Genomic DNA, 21,912 nt, shown 5'->3' with positions numbered 1-21,912 from the left:
TTCACCCTTGTTGTTAATGTTTCCTGGTTTCAACATTAACAAAGTTCAATCGCGTTGTTAGTGTTTCCTGAGTTTGAAGTCTTGGCAACGTTTTTGATGGTTCTTATCTACACTCTTACCTATTCGAAGTTTGCATCGGTTGTGTAATCCTGGGGGTCAAATGCTATTGAGTCTGTGTGTAGTAGACGGGGCATAATCGACTTTAGGACAGTGACCTCAAGTCAGGCCACAACCTTTGTTCCAGATAAGATCATTCCTCTATTTACTTACTGTTTTAATACTACTCACCTAACATTTATCAGAAGGTCTGACTCACATATTATAATTAGCAGAATTAATTTGAGTGTTTGGTCATTGGCAGATTAGGATTAATAGATTATTAGTTTTCTTTGTAAAATGGAGCAGAATTTCCTATTTTACAATATGTTCACCAATATGCTGGGTAAGCAGCATATTGACCCAAAATATGTTGTTTCAATATGTTGTTTACCAAATACTAAAATTAGCATATTGATTGGTCAAACATGATAAAGCCTTTGAATATGTTAAAAATCGGTCAATATGCCGTTTACCAAACACCTCCGTAGGCTAATCGTGAGATTAAACCCCGTAACTTTAGATTGTAGTGATTAGGCCCATTAGTTCTTCAAAAAGTGAAGTTAAACCCCTTATCAAAATTTCACGAGAAATTCTTTTTCTCATACCAGAAAAACTTAAATAGTTTACGTTTTTATTTTTATTTTAAAAACAAAATATCAGAATTATTTTTTTAAATGCAAAAGAAGATTATATTTTAAATTCTAAAAATTGAAAATTTTGTCTTATTTTATATTTTTTGAGAAAATCACTATTTTCATTAAGATATACTTCCCCCATTCAACTCCAGAAGGTACTTAACACTTTTTCACGCTTGCCAACGCGAGTTTTACTTTGTAAATATCTTTAGTTACACATTTGCAAAAAAATTATAAAAGTTTGATATTTTAAATGTACTCCTAAAGACGAATAAAACAAGATCTTACTTGAATATATTTTATCTTATATATTGGGAGAAAATGAGAAGATTCTTCTTACTTGTAAATCGTGTACAAAAAAGATAACTACCATTTGGAGTTGAATGAATGGAGTATCTCTATTACCTACCTAACAAAAACATTAGGTCAAAATTTTTAGAGTTTCTCGACTTTTAAAAAGAAAATTAAATAATTATATATATTTGTTAATTTGTAAAGAATTGTTAACCAAAATAACGGGTCTAGATTACCTTTTTTTTTTTTTTTTTTTTTTTTTTTTTTTTGACGAGGGGTTGAATCCCCCCGGGCCCATGCATTCCCGCACCACCACATGGATCTAGATTACTACTTTCGCGGACCGTGAAAAAAAAAAAAAAAAAAAAAAAATCTTGTAGATTGCATAGTTGACTTGGTGGTGAGAATTCTGTATCGTCTATACATAGTTACATACAATCGACAATCGACAATCGACGATCATACGTAGCCTCTGATAAATTCATAATAATCAAATCTTGGTGTTGATCATCTTGAGAGTTGAGATATTGATCAAACAAGAGTAGTTTCCATAGGGAGGTATGGATAGAATGCAGCTACTACTGGTTGGATTACCACTCTTCTTGTTCTCAACAGACATCCTTAATCTCTTCATCACTAATCCCCCTCCTCCTAAACCTTCCTCTAATCACCATCACCACCATAACCCTAAACCCCACATACCTGCTTCTGTCGTCCCCGATTTCCCTACCCAGGTTTTTTCTTCCTTCTCCCTTTTATCATTTATCTTGTTGAGTTGTTGTTTTCAATATATGTATTTTATCAAATGTTAATTTATGTGTTTTCATGACAGCAATCTAATGGGATCGGAGCTGGTCTTGGCTATGGTCATACTGTCACCATCGATTTCTGCTCCTCTTGCTCCTTCAAGTATTTTCCTATTTTTATTCACTTTTTTATTTTGGATGATGCAATTATTTGTTATTCATGGGTTTATCTTAGTTCTTAATGATTTTGGGAAAGATCTGATTTTTATTCATGTTTTGTTCTCGATTATGTATGGTAGCTTAGGTTTCTGTGATCATCACCTTTTGTAGGATGTGGTTCACTCTCTTTGCTAATTTCATACTAAGAATTTGTGGGAGTCGAATTCTTAAAATCAGCTTGTAAAGAAATGTTCTTTACATCCAAGCTAGTATGAAGGTTTCTTTATATAATTCTTATGCTTCAAGGTTAGTGTGTTCTCCATAACAACTAAGGAGGGTAAAGGAAAATGTGCCGCTACATCCAAGGTAGTATGTTTTAACTTCTATTGGAGTACTGAAGGTGTAGGGTACAAGTTCTTGACGCTACCATGCCTAAGATCGTATCCTAAACCAAGAGATTTATATGAATATTTGAAGCCAACCATTTGTATGTTGGTTGATTCTTGTTTCCAAGAATTTTATAGGAAGGATGTAGTGCTTTTTTTTCTTTTTAAATGTCGCGGTTACTGAAAGGCTAGTATTATACTACTAGCGTGTATGTTGCTCATTAATTATCTTAGTATGCACAGTGAGGATTATTTTTGAAGTTGATGTAAGCTAAAGAAAGAAATTTTGTGCCAGCGCGGGTCTTAGCAGAATAGTAGAGGGCTCTTTCAGCCTTTCAAGAGTTGAGCGAATTAATATAGTTACAATTCTTCAGAAATTTACTCTGCTTTCTTCAAAAATTTACACTGCATTTAGGACAAGGTGACTTGTTAAACTTTTGATATATCATGTATGCTTAACGTTTCGCATTGATCATTTATATGCTTAATGTTCTACCCCGTGATAGGCTGAAGAGGCACTTGGGTGATGTTTTTGTGTTTCCAGATTTTAAGCTTTTTTTCTACTACAAGGAACTCTTACATTTGATTTTCTTGGATAAATTAGGGGTACTGCTGTGACGATGAAGAATATGCTGGAGACACAATTCCCTGGAATTCATGTTGCTCTTGCAAATTATCCACCTTCACCTCCAAAACGCATCTTGAGCAAACTAGTACCTGTCGTTCAGGTGGGAGTTTTTGCCGCTATTATGGCGGGAGATCAGATCTTTCCTAGATTGGGAATTTCTCCTCCTCCATGGTATTACACTTTACGAGCTAACAGATTCGGGACCATTTCTGCAACCTGGCTTTTTGGGAATTTTATCCAGTCTTCCCTTCAAAGTTCTGGTGCTTTTGAAGTGTCTTTTGATGGAGAACAAGTAAGTTATTTTTATAATTCATGTCCGCAGTTCGTCAATATTCATCACCTAACGCACCACCTTGTACCCTACAATCACCAACATGATGTCCAACCACCCACAACGATCTCTAACTACCTACCACCACCCTAAATAGGAAAATGGAGGCAGTATCTTATGACCTTAAAATCAGAAGAAGATAGGAAAATGGAGGGAGTATCTTATGACCTTGTTTGGTGACCCTAAATTCTCGGAATATAATGCCATTGCTGCTTGTAACTTTTAAGCTTTGTGTTACGACGTTTTCTACTTCTTGTTTTATGAACTTGTGCTTATCAACTGCATATATTCTTTGGGATTCTTGGTCGGCAGTTAGGTATTGTGGACAGTGTTCTTACTCTATGAATTATGTTTACTATGGCTGTTGTAGATATTTTCGAAGTTGAGGGAGCAGAGATTTCCAGGTGAAATCGAGTTGAGGGACCTTATTGGCAAAAGGCTTGCTGGTTCAAGAATTGTGGATGGTGCTGGAGGCAACTTGTGGGCTTGAACCAGCCCCGCCCCTGTCCCGTCATCGCTAGCAAAATGGAAGCCGATAAAAACCAATGCTTATTTTGCCTAGAATCTAGATCAACACTCAACGTCGGAGTGGGAATTGTATTCCCGAGAGCTCGATTGTCTTTTGCATATACATTCCGTAGCTGCTATGGAATGTAAATGATTATGTTGTACTTAACTTTGAAGCCTTTGCTGTCATTGCGACTTTTGCAAGTCAGAGATACGAGGATCGGAAGTTTGACATTTTCTTAGCGTGAAGGACCTGTATACTATTAAAGACTCTTAGTTTTGTCAGCTATGTCGCTTTTGCTGAATCATAATCTAAACCAAACGAATGATGAGCTGCTCTCCTTCATTTTGTCCTTGCAAAACACGACAACGGCCCAAGAATTATGCCAAGTTTAATCGTTCTTGAAATCAATGAATTGTTGTTCTGCATCAGATGATGGTCTAATTGGTTCAACGGTTTTTCTAACATGTGCTCTAAGGACACACATTAGAAAAACCGAAACAATAAATATGATAAGTTTTTAACTTATAATTATACTAATGGTTTTAAGCAGGAGTAATGCACTATGCACTTTTTAAACAATGTATATTTGTAACTTTTTTCTATATATAATTAACTTATTTTTGTCCTTAGGGATCTTTCGTGTTCTAAAAGCCGTAATATATTCCATTTCGATGTCTCTTCCGACTGCCTTCAACTTCTCTTCCAATTAGCTGAGGTGGAGAAGTCGCATCACATGATTAAGGGACTCCCCGAGGATATGAGTTTTTTTCTCTTTTTTTCATTGTATTTGTTTTAGTTTTATACCGCGTCATCTTAATAAGGTGCCCCATAACCTAGTTATGGCTGAATTGGATTTGGAATTCATTAGTTCTTCTGTCAAAAAAAAAAAATTTGTGTAATGCACAGACTTTTAACCTTGTAATGGCTAACTGAAGAATGAAGACGATGTTTGTATATTTACCTTCCCCGTTTAGCGGTTTGAAAATTTATGTACACAATAAGTTGGCCAAAATCTTGGTCATGACCATTGATAATCAATCATGAAACTGTACATTGTCTGAAAATAGCAACACGCTTCAACCTCATTGCAGGAAAAGAGTAGACTAGACAGTACACTTCAATCCCAACTCGAGAAAAACTTGGGGTCCTGTATGAGACGGTTTCATGCATACAACAGAGCCATTATAAGGTGACGAATATAACGTGAAATCTCATTGTTAACGCATACAGTATTCTCATAGCAGTTTTTGTACAAGAGGAAATCCCTTAGACACAACTAACAAACAATAAGAGATTTCGTCCTGCAAATACTCCGCTGTCTAATGACATCAGACATGAAACTTCAAATCTTCCACCACCTCTTACGTGATTCCATTGTTTTCGCAAGTTCATGAGCCATTGATGCAAAATCTTCTGCTTCATTTCGGAGATCTTCTGTTCTTTGGCCGATTCTCTGAATTAAAAAGTCACGAAGGAGTTTTTCAATATGTTAGACGTCCAGTTACTTCATCAAAAAAACGAAATGAAAAAAAAAAAAAAAGAAAAGCACATGCAATTGATGAGGTTATCTCTACACATTTTTTTTTTACCCAGAAAGGAAAAAAAAACTCCCCCATCAAATTTACGTGTGTCCAAGTCATAGCTCTTAGAATCATGATCCGGATGGGACCTTACAATCCTACGATCCAAATGAGGAAAATGATTCACATCGTTGTGAGGTCGTTTTACTTGTAGGACCTTTCAAGATTGCTCATAACCAGGTAGTATCGTATAGGATCGTACAAGATCACTAGGACCATGTAGAGTCGTCGGTAAGATTGTTTTATAGTTTATACACCAGCATGGCAGCATCTGTGTTCTAATTTTGCGAATTTATTTGCTCTTTTGTGCTTGCAACTTAAAATGAAAGGTATGTATAATATACTAATCACTAAGGTAATTATAGACATTTCCCTTCATTAGATAGACTTTCAAGATAATGCTGAAACACATTATGCGGGCTTTCAACATTATATTATACCTCCGTCCCCTCACCTCACCCCCTACCATCATAAATCCAATGTCTACAAAGAGACACCAGGTCCAAGCGGTGCATAGAAAGGTTAGGCACACGACTGTAGCCTTTTCCAACAAATAAAAAAGGACAAGTTTTTAATCGACCTTCCCTCTTTAGCCACATGTATGTCCAACTTTAATGAGTCGGTCTCCTTTAAAACGATCTCACAATAACATAATACAAGTAATAAGACCAACCCACTTAATGAAAAACTCCGCCCATTTACTCACTACAAACTTCTCATAAAGTCATAATTACCCATTTATATGGGCCGGTCAAGTGGTAAGGGCTCATGATAATCTTACCTCAAGATCCTCTTGTATGAGAACCGATGCTTTTTAATTGCCTATTACAACTTACATCCTTCAATGTCTTTTTCAAAAGAAACAAATGATGCCAGTATATGTATCTCATGAACCTCTTACTCGCCTTAACTAGCAACAGGCAAGACTGGACTATGTATCATTAGATCTTCTTTGTACTTTCCTATGTAAATAACGCCGTAAAGACTGCAGCCTGTTGGTAATCTTCAGACTAACATATAGTATTGTCCAGACAATCATCCACTTCTATTATTCAGCTACTATTTCAATATTTCATTGAACTCCCTAACAAATTCTCTGCTCGTAAAAACGATTCTATGCGTATGCGAGAGAAAAAATGAATGCTCTAATTCTGTTTCGGACAAATCAAAGAAACTATATAAGATACACAGTTGGTTTAGGGTTAATAAAACATCACCTCAAGTTTCTCTTGCCGTTCCAGAAGTTTGTTTTTTGCACGTTCAGCAGCAGCAGACGCATACTGATAAAGAATTAGTCATCATTAAGAATACATCAATTAGGAACAACTTTGTCCTCTTTAAAAACGGAGAACTCAGAAAGCAGCGTTAGAGGTAGCAAGAGTTCCTCGGACGGAAAGCAGGACAAAAGCAAAAGCGAACAAAAAAAAAGAATTGAAGTAATGGAACTAGTGTAGTTAGCATAATTACCTCAGCTCCCCTATATGCTGCCATAATCTCTTCTGGGGTTCTGGTTTTGGGTTTCATATCCATATGCTTGCCTTCAAACAGACTGTCTTTGAGTTTCCCAGTCGCTTTCCCCTTTGCTGCAATACTTACAAACATGATTAAGAACTACAAGAATATATAAAACCGCTTCAATTAAGAGAATTCAAATTGTTACTATGTTCGAAGAGAATACTCATGAAAGTTACCCTGATTGGAAGAAGTTGCAGCTGGCAATATGGGCTCATCAATTTCGATATCATCTAGATTCAAGGAAACAAAAATCAGACAAATCGAGGAATTAGAAGAGATAATAAAAACGCATCATGGTCATGAAAATTGAAAAGAGAATAACACCTATATCAAGCTCCTCGACTTCTTCTTCTTCCTTATATTCTAAGGTGGTTAAAGATGAGTCGGTAACTACTGGATGAGAAAATATCCTCTCTAGTTGGAGAAAGTTTGTAAGAGAAGGAGGATCATTTGTATTTTTTGATTCCTTTTTTAATCCCTTAACGATACCACCCAGAATACCTGATGCAGCAACCTGTCACAAGGCAACGGTACTCCATATAAGAGGCTAATAACATGTATCCATTGTATAAAGTATGTGACAACTCATAAGCTTCACCTGTTTCTTATGTTTGATAGAGTAGGAAATAGCAGCATCAGCAGCAGTAGACATGACTTTGTCATGAAGCAAAGGTAACGATTCCCTAAATCTTGAAAAAAAAAAAGCATTTGTCAGAGAGATTTAGTCACTAAGAAAAGTATAAAATATTAGGACTAAAGAGTAAAGACTAACAGTACATTGTTTCATTTTCACCAGTAGACAATGAAAAGAAAACTACCTCGCCCCCATTCACCTGCAAAATATTAAAAAATTAGTTTTCTGATGTAGCAAATAAATTGTTTAAACAAATGCGCAAGACATGAGATGACATTATTGTTAGTCCTTCATCCCTGTTAACAAATGAAAATACGCTACCAGACTGATAAGCCCTTGATCTGTAGAACTTGTCAAATTCTCCATGTTTGATCTAAAATTCCACCTTAGAGCTGAATTTATGGAGCTTTCTAGCAGCAGCTCTAGGCTTGGAAGCAATCTGTGGACAAAATGCATGAACAACATTTTTGAATATGCATTTGAAGGGAGAAATGAAGTCAAATGTAGACGAAGAAAACACAAGTAGAGTGTTACGCATGCCCATCGTGTTAAATCTGGGCCACATCACCAAATCGTGGCCAAGTTAACACAGCTTTGAAGTTTACTGTGACCATATTTTGTGAAGGCATTTGCCACATATAAGTTGGATGACCCAGATTAGGCCGTGGCAACCAATTTCAAGATAAGCCTCTAACCGAGATTACATACCAATTCAGAGACAATGATTTTGTACCTTATTTCAACAGTTCCAGACAGGTAGACCAAGATAAGCCCAATTTTGTCATCTTTTCTGAGGATGGAAGTCCAGCAACAAGATTTTGCGAGGTTCACCTTGCAAACAGGTTTATCGTCACCCTAGACGAAAGGTTTGTCGGTAAGGCTACAAACAAAGTATACATTCAAAAATAACACCAAGTACAGTTTATTGAATTACCTGAATCACTGATCTCATTTGGTATAAACGAAGCACGTCCTCACAACATAGCAAAAGCAGTGAATCCATTAACTTTTCTCCATTGTAGAAGTGCTCAGTGCCTCTTGATTCACTTGTATTTGGAGATTTAGACGAGAACTCACTTTCCTCTACACGAAAGATGGAGTTTAGTAAAAATTCAAACATACATGAATCAACATAATATCTTTATGGACGGACAACTTGCCTAAGACATATATGCTAATCGCTTTATGCTCTTTCTTCAAATGCAAAGGACGTGTGGTGATAGTGCTACCAGTCCTAGAATCCAGGACATTCACTTTTGAATCTTGGGTGACAGTGAATACTAATTCTCCACTAGGCTGCTCTGTATGTTTGGATCCCATATGCTTGGATCCTTCGCTGAACTCATACACATCTGAAAACGTCTTTAGAATTGCTGAAATGATTGGAGATGTAGAGCTGGCTACTGAGTCTGTAAAAAACAGAACTGATAGAGACCGCATGTCAAGAACTGCTACCTGAAATGAAGAGTATAAAAGGCAAAAGTAGTCAGAAACAACTTGGACTAAAATAAAACACCAAGCGAAGATATTAAGATTATCAAAGAAATACTCTTCCATGAAACTGCCTTATAATATTAACTGCATTCAAAGAAAGGGGAAAGAAAACCAACATGACTGCTTTCAAACCCCACAGCAAGTTTGATTCCAGACAGAGAAAACTGAAGTGACTGCACACGAGCATTCACCAGCGAGAATACAGCTTTGCAGTGAGGTCCCTTACTTGATGGCATATCATAAACTGTAATTATATAGCAAACGTCAAGTCGTCAACCAAAGGTCAGTAGGCATCTAGGTTACTTGGGACACTTCACTTTGGTTGAGCGCCACATGTTCGACACTGTGCGCTTCCAACGTGACATGACACTTCAGCACTTCAGTTTAGTCAAAAACACGAACCTTCTCAATTCTCACAAAATAGCCGTGTGCGACACAAGACATGTCATGTAGGACACTTGCACCTGAGCCGGAGGCTCAAAGCAACACAAGTAGGCTCAGCAGCAAATATATGGACAACTTATATACTCTGTTTAACTTTACAAGTTTGTCCGGAATCACCTTTCTGTTCAGAATGTTTCACCCAGTGAAGCTTTGTTCCACCCCCACTAGTCAGGCTGTAAACACGAACCTAAGTACAGGATAGCAAGGTGAAATAATCAAATACTGTCATTGATGAACTTGATAATGGATAATCCTCCTAAAAACAGGGGAAAAACTTTCTTACCGCACCACACTCGGATCCAACAGCCAAATTCATTGTTGACTCACAAAAGTCTAATGATGTCACGGAGATATTTGAACCCACATTTTCAATGCCAGGCACCTGAAGAGATTGAGACAATAGCTTAAACCAAACAACACTACAAATTTAACATAAGTTGAATGCACTATCTAAGAGCAAGTACAATAAGAGCTCTCAAAGGTGCTCTCCAAAGTGTTCCCCAATATTAGAGAGCAAAATTTAGTGTTTTTTCCTCACATTAAGGTATTCTCCTTGGCTTTTATGTACTCTCAATCAATAAAAATGGAGAGGAGCTCCCTGTGACAACTGACAAGTGAAAATGGAGAGGAGCAAAGGAGAGCTAGCTCTTCACTTAAAGTGGGCAATAACAAGTGAAAATGCGAGAGAAAAAATTATTTTTCAATAATATTTTGCATATATATAAATAAATAAATAAATAATACGGGACAAAAATTCGAGTGGAGAGCATGTAAAAGAGTTTTGTTATTGTAGGTGTAAAATTGGTTTTCAATTTCTAATGAGCAGGAGTGCACATCAAGAGCGAAAGAGGAGCTCTCCTTGTTTTACTACTGTACATGTTCTAATACCCATTTACCCAAGCTTCCATTTCCAGTAAAGCTAAATACTTAGGGGGAGTTTGGTTTGAGAAGAGGTAAGGAAATGGAATCAGCCAAAGGAAAACTAAGTGAAGGAAAGGGATAACCCCTCATTCTATCATGTGTTTTGTTATTGAATAGGTAACAGTGTGACAAAATATCCCTCCAATCCACCAACCACCCCAAATCCACTCCTACCACCACAAACCACCCCCACCACTACCCACCGCCAGAATCGGAGCCGAGATTCTCTCCTGCCTCCTCCACACTTGATATCCGGAGTGTGTTTTTGGGGGTGGGGAAGGGGTTTCGAGGGGTAGTGAAGGGATGTCTAAGGTTGGGTATGGGATTCAGCGGGTAGGAGTGTGGATCCCGACGGGAATAAGTGGGGGTATGAGGAGGGTGGGTGGGATGGAGGAGGTCGACGGGGGACATCAAAGCGAGGGCGAGCCGACTTTTTCGCTAGTGGTGGTGCCAATGTTGATGGTGAGGCTTTGTGATGGGTGTTGGTGGTTGAAGGGGTGGTGACGAGAGGTAATAACTAATAAGGTAAGGGTTTGGGAAACCCTTTGGGGGTGGCCAGGTGCGGGAATCAATCTAAGGGAATGGGGTGTAAAACTAATCTAAAAAGAGGTAAAGGGTATGGGAAAAAGTATCGAACAAACATCAACAAAGGGAATGGGACCCCTTACCAAATTCCCCTTAATATTTTATGGCTTTCATTTATATTGCAAAAAAAAAAAAAAAAAAAAAAAAAAAAAAAAGAAAGAAAAATGAGTCATTGAAGTTTCTTACATTCTGAAGTAGCACCAGTTCACACAATACAGTTACCACTTTGGGTCATAATGATATAGCCATTCTGAGACACTACGCTGCCGGCGTTGTTGAATTATCCAAGGTCTGTGTTAGAACATGAAAATGGGCCTGGGCCTTACCCGAACGGAGGAGAGACGGACCACTCACAAACACAGGGGAGGTTCCATCCTAAAACCAATTGTCGGTAGGAGGAGTAGCCCCGTTGGTTTATAAAGTGGTACAATCTATCTTCTCCAAGAAATGTGGGACACTCACATGTGGGTTATATTCCAACACTCGCCCTCAGAGGTCCCTTCCTGATACCATGTTAGAACATGAAAATGGGACTGGGCCTTACCCGAACGAAGGAGAGACGGACCACTTGACAAACACAAGGGAGGTACAATCTCTCTTCTCCAAGCAATGTGGGACACTCACATGTGGGTTATAATATTCCAACAGTTAGCAATATTACAATTGATGGAACACTAACCTGACCTTCTAAATAGGACACCAGTGAAAATGTTGATTTAGTTACATCCCAAACTCGGACAGTTCCATCTTTGTACCCAGCTATGTATATTCTTTTCTCTGGCTTTTCATCAGCAGATGAACCTTCATTCCATGTACCCCCTGTTAATGGCCACTTTGTGCATTTACCTGGGCTCAGTGTTGAACCAAATGAAGTTATCTACACCAATAAAAAAATTCTTGAGCAGGAAAATTTGTAATAAATTTCATGATTGTGAAGCTGTACAAAAGTTATGTACCTCCAACAACCACGCTGACACATTTCCATCATATGCATGTGAGCTGAGTTTGGTAGCTGTCATTTGTGGATCAGTAGTGGGGATTGCCACATGAAATTTAACACCTGATGCATGTGATTTTCTCTCATGCTGAGAAGCTAAAGAAGACAAAAACTTCATATCATAAAACTGCAACTCGCCAGGTCTTGTCAATACAAAAAGGCCATCATATTGACCCTTTGCAGGCGTCCCAAGAGAAGATAAGAAAACCATGTCTGCAAAAGCACTATGCACGGCAAGGTCCACACGGCTAACACTTTTTAAAGTTTCCATGCCAGGAGACCACTTCATGCTCACAACCTGACACAAAATGTGATAACACAGGAGTTAAATGGGTGATGCCCAACTTCTCCCACAGCAGTTCACCATTGACCCCATCCCTAGTAGTCTTTGGGTATGACTAGATGTATGTGACACTACCTGTAATGCTGTAACTATTCTAGAGAACCCTCCCCCGAAGCCTCCACTCCATAAGAGTACAAAAGAGTAACGGTGGGTTTACTTAACACCAAAATGGAAGACAAAAGAAAAACAGACACCTATACGTCCTATCCTAACATATCTATCACACACCAATCTTTATTATAATTACACCAAACTACATAAACTTAATCTAGTACGACGCTCAATGCACAACATAAACTCTAGTACACAATAACAAAAATCTTATAAGCCATATTGCAGTAATGCATTATCGCGTAAAACATTTGCTTTCTGAAACCAACAGCTACTCCAATGAAGTGAAGAGGTACATCAAAGACATACTAATCTTTGTCCAACTCCACACCTCTTCACTCCCACAGGATCCATGATCCCGGAGTGAGTGAGTGCTCTGCTTTCCAAATATAAACCTGCTTACATCGGGCGGCACAGACCTATCATGCTTGAACTTGGGTACAGGTGTCGGACTTGGGTATGATCCAAGAGTCTGACACGAAACATCCTTCACTTTAAAATATAGGGTACACTTACAAAAGCCTGAAAACATGGGAGAGGTCATTTCCTTCGGTAATAAAAGAGAAGCAACGAAAAAGTGTAACTTTTCCCCTTTAGACTAGCATCAAAGCGTCTGAGTGCCTGACAGACAAAATGGCTCCAGTTGGAATTGACGGTCAAAATATCATTGGCACAAAGAGTTGCAAAAAACAATGAAAGTGCTTAATGCTATCCAAAAATGACACAAACAAGTGGAGCAACTCAGATCACGTCCTCATAGCACCAACACATTACTTATAGCTATGGAATCGACAATTAAAATGCTAACAAAACTACTGAGGAACAAAACAATCAAAAATATTAAACAGCAAAGAGAGTCAAAACTGGAGTGAAATCTAACCGTTATAGCTTCTTCAGATCCAATTTCGCAGCCACCATAAACAAAAAGTTGGCCACTGGAGCTGTTCTGAGATACGTTAACCTCAGACCAGTGCAGAATAATGACAGGAAGCCTCTTTTCAGCTGAAGATAACTGAAGCTTTACAACATCATTGAATGAATCACCAGTTTTATTACACTTAAATGGAGCTCGTAAATCCCAAAGTAATATATCTCCATCTATATATCCAACAGCAAGGATTGATCCTATCGAAGATGCCCAGCAAAGAGCGCTTATTTCTTTTTCATACATATCTTCAAGTGCGTTGTTGAGTGGATCAACATCTAATTTACGAGACGAATCAGACAAGTGACCCTTAATAAGTAAATCCTTGTCGCCTTTAAAGACTACAACCTCAGCTGTAATAACGTCCCACAGAATGATTAACCCATATTGGTATGCAATCAATATTCTGCAAGATGATAACAGTATATAGATCAGGGAATAAATAATAGCTTTCCTGAAATTTATAGCACCGAATAACAATTTTCAATGTAAGTTTTTTCATTAAGCAATATGTAGTCGGTAGTCCTTAGTAGAACTTCTAGCTTGACTGAATGAGGAGCAGAGCATATTTGTTAAACACAAAACTCCTTAGAAAATAACGTCATTCATTGAAAAAAACAAGAAATGTTCACAACCACTTGCCTGTCACCAAAATAAGAAGGTTGAGGAAGAACCCCAGCAACAGGTTGGTCAGTAGGAATAATGATGCCAGTCTTCTCTGTAAAACAGTCAACTCGATTTCTTAAGATAATCTTGTGCAAAAAAGCAGCCAACTAACAGTGTCATTTATAAATAAAAAGAGCAAATATAGGAGGTAAGACAACAGCCAAAGATATGTCAATACAAGGTCACATATTCTCTGATACACTAAAAAATACCCCCTCCCTTCCAATCTGAACACCCCTCATAAATTTAAAATGCCCCTCACAAAAAGGCGGGACTGTGGTGTTTGGTATTTGGATTTGAAGGGGAGGGGGTAACTTTCTGCTCCAATTTTGGCATTTATGATATGTATTTAATGGATGATATTGTATTCCTATAACGGAGTGTAAACAAACTACTGAAAAATTGAATACTCAAGCTAGTGAATAATGCAACAATATATTAACAAAATAGTTGGACAACCCACACCTGACTCTAAAAACTTGCCCATCCAGAGTTCCAGTACAATCAGAATAGCAAAAAGCCAAAAAGCAAAAGAATATCAGTATAGCAGGAAGTTGAGAATAGTGTTACCAGTAATTATATGAGGAGAAATACGATATGGCATCTGTACAAGTTTTCCACCTTCAGGAGCATACTTCAAAATTGAGACTTCTCCAAACTCATCTCCTAATATCCTACAAAATGAAAAAGACAACGTTTTATGTTACATTAGATGATGTAGTTCCCCAAGCAGAAAAATAGATCCAAGATCCAACAAGAAAACTTGAATAGATTTAAAAGAAAGTATTGGTGATATACATGAACAGGGACCCAGAAATTACAGAAAAAGCAGTTATATTGGACTCCCACTGCAGACTACACGACAGAGATCTGCTCTCCAAATTCCAGACCTGAAAAATAGAAGTGCTGTATATTGAGTTACACTGTTGATATCTGCCTATACAGATGTTTACATATCTAAAACAGTATAAAAGAAATAGAATAACCCTCTAGAGAAGTAATAATACGCCAAGTCAACTTGTAAGAATCCAGCGAAGATTTATACACGACTATCAGTATCAGAGAACCTTCCTCGACAAACTATTCTTTCATTGCTAGTATTGTAGGACATTTCTGTTTTAGTATTCATCACGAAGGCAAGAACGCCATATAATTAACTACAAACACATTGTTTACTTGTTACATAGACTGTCTGGTGAGTTAAAGGTAATGCTCTTTGCATGTTAAAATCTACTTCAAACTAAATCTCAGTAACTTTGACTCTTTGAGGACTCTACTGCTCATGAGTGCATCATTTCAACTTTCAATGTTAGAAAGCCATTCAATTTCCAAGAATCTTTGCTTTGAGAAGAGAAGCATTGGATATCACTCATTATTTGCCAAGCAATACTACCAAAAGTTTACGATGTCAGCAAAAGAAATTTTTATCAGATTACATCAACTACACCTTTGATTCAAGTGACCTTGTACACTTTATCTTCGTCCTAAAATCTGATATAAGTACAGCTGACTGACCAACATATGCTACAAAACCGAGACATACTCTTGCTACATCATTGTTCTGAATCTGAGGGCTTAGCACATAACACTCAGAGAACCAATATAAAGATACAAACTACTCCCTCCGTTCGGTTGAATTTCATTACATGTTCCGTTTCGGGATGTTCAATTTGATTCCATACATTTCTGTTTAAGGTAACTTTACCCACTTAAAAATACCAATATACCCTCATCTGTTCTCATTCATATAAAGTTGACCCACAATAAATAAGGGCAGGTTAGTACAATCACTTTTCAACCCATAACTTAAGCTACTTTTCCATTATTTTTTGTACTTTTACCACTTTTTTAAATCTTGTGTAAAAAGCAAACGTATGTAATTCAACCGAACGGAAGGAGTAGTTACCATGGATAACATATATTACATCCAGCAATCACATATTCAAAAGGCTGTCTGATCGTTAACTCCTCAGAGATTATGTACTGACCTGAATATCATTATCATTCACGATTCCAACCAAATAACCTTTGTTTTGCAGGAACTGCAAGAAAAAAAAATGCATGAGATAATTAAAAGGAAAAAAAAATACTGGACCATGCAAAAAGAATGGCCCTAACTTTGTAACAATCTTAACATATCCGCACAAAGTTCACTTGCTAGAGGCAATTTCCAAGCAATGTGTAAATAGAATTTACCAAATACTCCCTCCGATCCACACCAAAGGCAACATAGGGGAAAATGGGGTATTTAAGAAAAGATGGAAAAAGTAAGGGTAAAGAGGGAAAAAATAGGTGGGTCATGTAATTGTGGGATGGTATGTGGGGTATGTAATGGCATTTTGTGTAAATATGAAATGGGTATAAGTACAACTTGATAATGTTGTGGGCCAGGTATGTTACCTTTGGTGTGGATCGTCCGTTTTAGGTAAGTGTTACCTTTGGTGTGGATCGGAGGGAGTATAGCATATATATACTATGTTACTTTGCAAGAAACCATCTATTATACTCTCTTTGCTTGAGCCAATAGTTAAAGTTTGGTTTCGAATGGTCGTTTAGGTAGAGCAAGACAAGTAGGGTAAGAGTGTAAGACTACTTCTGCCTAAGGCATCAACCGCAGTCCACCACCCCTGAACTACCTCCATTCCCGAGCTTCTTCTCCTCAATCACAGAATCTGGCAACCTCAAGTCTCCAATTCTCCACAAGACAACCTTCTCTATCCTCCACGACTCACCCTCACTGACATGAGCACATGGCCTTTTTTATCCTTGCGCCTTCTCTTGCTTGACATTTTTGTGTGGGCTGAGGGCTCAAGATCTACTACCATTACAATTATCATTAAGAGGGCAGGTGTGCCGTGTGACTTTGTGGATGAATCTAGAGTGTGTGGGGTGGGGGGTGGGGGGGACGTAGAGGTACTGTGGGTGAAGGCTAGGGTGGTGGAGAAGTGTTGGAGCGGCTAAGTTTGGAACTGGAAATAGTATTAAACATTTATCAGCAATGATCAGATATGGTGGAGGTTGTCTGTGCTGGGAGAGGAGGGTTGGGTTGAGGCTGGTGGCAGCTGTTACGGCTATCTGGAAGCTTGGTCTAGGCTCTAGGGTCTAGGGTGTATCACAATATGATATCAAATATCGAACTACACGCAAGCTATCTTACTCCAACTCAGATTCAAGTGTCAGACACGACACGGTGTCGGAGTGTCGTATACGGTTATTTTCAAGAAGTTTTCAATTTGTTGGTGTAAAATGAAGGATTGAAGTGTCGTGTCGTATCCGACACTCAAGTGTTGGACACGCGTCGCGCAACCAAAGTGAAGACTCAGAGTAACATAGAGTCAAGATATCCGCCATTACGTACAAAATTTTAACTTAACCAGACTAAATTTTCAATTATATAAACTACTATAAGAATAGCCATTGCTTGTCGTTGCAGACACATTGGATGCTCCTAGGCACAATCTATCCTACACAGACTGCCGATATGACTGATAAAGAACAAGCCCCGATGAATAGCAACAGTACATGCTTAATTCATATTTCATTGCCAATATTCGAATACCACAATTTACTACCATGGCTGGTAGAGAATAGTGGTCGATTGGCGATGTCAAATATGTAATCTCCGTCGCCAAACCATGCCCATATAGAAATGTAACCTCTTGATAGATACGGCTGAAAAGAAAACAGCGACAAAGAAAGTAACTATTTCCAGCATTACAGAACCACCTTAACTTTCATTCATTCACTGCCGGTCCTTTATATCACTCAAATGTAATTTATTCCGTAAATTTGTTAACTTCAAGGCTGACATTTCCCAAATTTTGGTCACAAAATAAGGCTGTAGGGAGTAGGGACATACTTGTCCTTTTATTCGTTAGGAGTTTAGAAACACTTAACCTAACGAAATGAAGTTGCTAATCAATGCTTGTCTATTTGTTTCTCTTCAAATAACAATATTTATGATTAAAAATATGATGGGGCAGTCAGTGAAAATAAATGCAATTTTTATACACCAGAAAAGAGAGTTAAGAAACTGGTGCGCAAAATACCCTCGGGTTTGGTTTGTGCACATTAGAGTACCCAATTATTTATTTATTGCATGCAGTAACCCTAATGTTGGGTTGTGTACCCCTGTAGATGCCCAGCACAAACGCAAATACTTATGCAATGCCATCACCATGTCATTCAAAGAATTATGAAGTGACAAACTTCCACTCTGGAGAACCTTTATAATATATCCCAACACGATATTTTGCTAAAACAATTAGTACTCGTACATGGATTTCATACCATTTGACATTTGTCAATCTTCAAGCCACAAGATCACATAGTATTCTTGTGCCCAAAGAGGAATTAAGGTTAACCCAATCAGAAGAGTAACAAGGTGTACAATAGTAATACATGACACCAGACAAACAAAATACTTTATGTAAAATGATAATATTTGCAGGATACATGGTTAAACTTTCATTGCTCATACCTTCAAATTTTTGTAAGGCAATTGTTTAGGGGATATTAAAAGACCTTCAATACTGTCTCCTCCAAGTACTTTGATCCTACCATCACTGCGTATACGAAAGAACAAACAAGTTAATATAAATGAAACAAGGACAATACTCCTTATCCTTTCTTCAGATATATCTATGACAAACTCTTCAAAGAGATTAAAGGATAAATAAAAATTACATTACCCTTTGTTTGGGTGAAGGGATATGGAGGGAAAGGGAGGGACTTTCCCTTGTGCAAAATGGGTTGGGAGGGAATTGGAGGTGGAGCGAAATGGGTTGGGGGCCTTACCTAAACAAAATGGGGGATCTATTTTTCTTCCTACACGCCTAATAAAATACCCCAAACATGGGAAAAAAAAAAAGCATTATTCCTCCCCTCCCCTTCCCTCCCTTTCATTCCCCTGGGCCTCCCTCCTAAAAGTGTATCCAAACACATTGTTAAAAACCAATTAAATTTGCCTAGATACAAGGAGACCTCATTTGAGATCAAATAAAGGTCATTGAAATTGCGCGGTTGGATAACAAGGGAAGTACCAGAATCCTAGCATCTTACGCAGCTCCAATTAATTAGGATGTCCAAAATGCATAAAAAAAGAAGTAAAACGCATAACAACATTCTGAAATATTCTGTCACCAGACTCACCACCGCTACCACAACATTATATCTGAATCCAGAACATAAATATGTTGTTTCCAGATGACACGACGAAAAAAAATCAACTAATGCATTATATGACACAAAAGTATCAGAACTGTGCAGTGGCAGAAGTTCGTTGCACAGGGCTGGGGCTCCCTGACAATTTATGTTCACACATTTGATGTATCTAGTGTCCAAGAAAAGATTATCGGAAGGAAGACTAACTACTTGTTATTAACATGTTCAGCAGAGGTTCAAATCCTAGCACCTAAGCCGTGCTCATTAGGCGCGATCATGTTTCTAAGAGACGGGCACTGCCCTTCATTCTACAACATTTGGTTATAAAAGAAAAACTTACACACAGAAACCAAGTTTATGACACCCTGCAACCTCTCTTGGCCCCCAGCCAATTCTTTAAACTAAATGTATCATTCTTCTTTGATCTTTCCACAAAAAAATTTGTTTTTCACCTGTCTTCAGCATTCTCCCATCTTTGAACTATCTTATTCACCATCCCTCCCTTCAATTCAACCCCGCTCTTAGGCAAGATGATGAACGCATAACATACCATGCCATAACAGTTAAAATGCTGGCTTAGACCTCTGGATATTCTAGCTCTCTTCACCACCTTTTAGTTATGCAAAATATGGACTTAAGTAACAATAACAGCAAGACAGTATCCATGGAAATGGAGTTTGATTATCTAATGGTGTTAGGCTTATATGATCTCCGAATCAGGAATTTGGAAACGAACTTTTCATGGCATCAATCACAGAAAAAGTGTTTCTAAAGGCGGAAACTTTTTAACAATACGCTAAAGCGAAGACACAAGATTTATATACAGTAAACTCTAGGCCTTGTACATCATTGCATTCAAACTTTAACTTGGTACCAGAATTATACAAATTACTCCACAGAATTAGAGCCGAATACAAGCAGATAACTAACCAACCAACCAACAATGAAGGATGACAGGAAGCTGAGAAACGCGAAACAAAAAACTCACAGCGTTCCAATGGCCAGTAATTGCTGAAGTGGATCAACATCAAGAATAGATCCAGTTATAGGAATGCCAAGGTGACTCAGAATTTGTATATCAAAATCATCTTGCCTAAGATTCCCATGTTGATCTTCCCGCTGCATAATCAATCACGACAACATCAATAATAATAGAGCGTTGACAACAAAAGAAGGTATCCTGCTACCATATTCACAATTTCTGCTGAACAAGCGAGCACCCCTTGATTTAGAACCCAAAACTCTATATGCCTTGACAATCCAAAATGACACCCCCTTCCGGCATCCACTATAAATATTAAATAAATACAAAAATGTGTAGAGTCTCTGGTCTACACTAGTAGTCGTATAATACAAGTCTGATAGAACGAGAACCTTGGTTATGCCGGAAGGGGAGCCGGTCCTATGATCATACAAAAATGATCAGTTGCCCCTTTTGACCGGGTAGTCGAGTGTAAGTATTGACACATGTGATTAAGTGTTCTGATAATGGCCCCCTCCTTATATTTTAGTTCAAGATCCGACACTGAAGAAAAAAACAGTAAGCAGTGCATTTTGTAAGCTAACACAATGCAATCACCATGTCATGTCATGTGTATATAAGGAATCACAAATTCTCATTTAAAACGGACATATTCGTCACAAATCACATTACATATTCAAATTTCCTATTAGCAGCAGCAGAAGCAAAGTGTGATTAATTTGAAAACGATAATTGAAGTTTGGAAATACCTAGCTTTGGTAGATACGCAATCAAAAACATATAATCGAGAAAAAAAAAAGATGGAAATAGAAATATACCTGATGATGTTGATGATGGTGGTGATGAGTGGCTTTATTCAATAACTTTTTGGCGAACATTGTTGTTGTTGTTGCTCAGGGACGATTAATGGAGGGAAATTGGAAATGAAGAAAGAATACAAAAAAGGAAATGGCGAATGAAAAATGGTGAAGAAAGGAAATGGAGGTCTATATCTCACCTTTGTCGTCTACCTTCTTCCTCGAGTTGACTCTTTATGTTCTTCTTTCTCCTTTTATACGGAGTATTTATTATTTAGTTTTTTTATATTAATGAAACAGAAGGATACAAGATCACATTGGGGATGTAGCTCAGATGGTAGAGCGCTCGCTTAGCATGCGAGAGGTACGGGGATCGATACCCCGCATCTCCATCATTTTGGCGAACTACTTTTTGTAATTACGAATCTTTTTTTTTTTTAATAATGTTTAAGGTGTTAATTTAGGCAGTGCGCAGGTCTTTGGGCCGTCTTGGGGCCGTCTTGCTCTGCCCCCAATTTTTTAAATAAATCAAAGTAAAAGAAAGAATAAATAAATGCGATCACTAAATATTCAATGAATGATAGTGTCTTGGTGGTTAGTAATTGGGTTTATACACAAGCGCCCAAGTCGGGTTAAACATGCTTACATTTATTGCCTTTTTTTTGCCTTCTTTTTTAAAATTCCGTTTTTTCAAATGTTAGATAGGGCCCCATATCTTGAGTTCGCACAGGGGCCCCCAAAACCCCGAGACGGCCCTGGCAGTGCGCTTTTCACTTATCGTAATATACTTTTGACCAATTAACCTTTTAAATTTCCCTCTTCTTTCACAACTAGTATAGAAATATACCTGATGATATTGATGATGAGTGGCTTTGTTCAACAACTTTTTGGCGAACATTATTGTTGGTTGCTCAGGGACGATTAATGGAGGGAAATTGGAAATGAAGAAAGAATCCAAAAAAGGAA

At 37.9% G+C, this 21,912-nt stretch overlaps 2 protein-coding genes and 1 non-coding gene across 4 annotated transcripts; 2 read left to right on the top strand and 1 right to left on the bottom strand.

Moving 5' to 3' along the window:
* Positions 1–1,448: 1,448 nt before the first annotated feature.
* On the top strand, positions 1,449–4,131 carry LOC141586994 (selT-like protein). The gene is made up of 4 exons (XM_074408403.1): positions 1,449–1,762; positions 1,861–1,937; positions 2,924–3,239; positions 3,649–4,131. The coding sequence occupies exons 1-4, from the start codon at positions 1,589–1,591 to the stop codon at positions 3,766–3,768; spliced, it is 687 nt and encodes a 228-aa protein (XP_074264504.1). The 5' UTR covers positions 1,449–1,588; the 3' UTR covers positions 3,769–4,131.
* A 743-nt stretch (positions 4,132–4,874) lies between these two features.
* On the bottom strand, positions 4,875–21,910 carry LOC141586995 (lethal(2) giant larvae protein homolog SRO77-like). Of its 2 annotated transcripts, none has more exons than XM_074408405.1 (24): positions 21,794–21,910; positions 20,156–20,286; positions 18,485–18,569; positions 15,993–16,046; positions 14,803–14,894; positions 14,575–14,678; positions 13,981–14,056; positions 13,294–13,744; positions 11,919–12,257; positions 11,642–11,839; positions 9,740–9,838; positions 9,574–9,643; positions 9,129–9,256; positions 8,679–8,973; positions 8,453–8,601; positions 8,252–8,373; positions 7,840–7,957; positions 7,662–7,717; positions 7,483–7,573; positions 7,209–7,398; positions 7,061–7,114; positions 6,837–6,952; positions 6,587–6,649; positions 4,875–5,242 (listed from the first exon to the last, which is right to left on the bottom strand). In XM_074408405.1, the coding sequence occupies exons 1-24, from the start codon at positions 21,842–21,844 to the stop codon at positions 5,132–5,134; spliced, it is 3,243 nt and encodes a 1,080-aa protein (XP_074264506.1). In that variant the 5' UTR covers positions 21,845–21,910; the 3' UTR covers positions 4,875–5,131. The 2 variants fall into 2 exon arrangements, with proteins under 2 accessions (XP_074264506.1, XP_074264505.1); XM_074408404.1 differs by lacking the exon at positions 21,794–21,910 and adding an exon at positions 20,968–21,204.
* On the top strand, positions 21,266–21,338 carry TRNAA-AGC (transfer RNA alanine (anticodon AGC)). The gene has a single exon. It is a non-coding gene; the product is annotated as a tRNA-Ala (tRNA).
* Positions 21,911–21,912: the final 2 nt, after the last annotated feature.

The sequence above is a fragment of the Silene latifolia genome, chromosome 6 (genome assembly GCF_048544455.1).
Source record: "Silene latifolia isolate original U9 population chromosome 6, ASM4854445v1, whole genome shotgun sequence".
Lineage (NCBI taxonomy): Eukaryota > Viridiplantae > Streptophyta > Magnoliopsida > Caryophyllales > Caryophyllaceae > Silene > Silene latifolia.
This window is presented reverse-complemented; position numbering and strand designations above follow the sequence as displayed.

Coding starts and splice junctions, on each gene's coding strand:
- LOC141586994 (XM_074408403.1), top strand. CDS start 1,589: ATGGATAGAATGCAGCTACTACTGGTTGGATTACCACTCTTCTTGTTC. Junction 1,938..2,923: donor TGCTCCTCTTGCTCCTTCAA/GTATTTTCCTAT, acceptor TGGATAAATTAG/GGGTACTGCTGTGACGATGA. Junction 3,240..3,648: donor TGTCTTTTGATGGAGAACAA/GTAAGTTATTTT, acceptor TGGCTGTTGTAG/ATATTTTCGAAGTTGAGGGA.
- LOC141586995 (XM_074408404.1), bottom strand. CDS start 21,027: ATGTTCGCCAAAAAGTTATTGAATAAAGCCACTCATCACCACCATCAT. Junction 20,287..20,967: donor ACCATCATCAACATCATCAG/GTATATTTCTAT, acceptor TTGATTATGCAG/CGGGAAGATCAACATGGGAA. Junction 9,644..9,739: donor TTGGATCCGAGTGTGGTGCG/GTAAGAAAGTTT, acceptor TCCTGTACTTAG/GTTCGTGTTTACAGCCTGAC.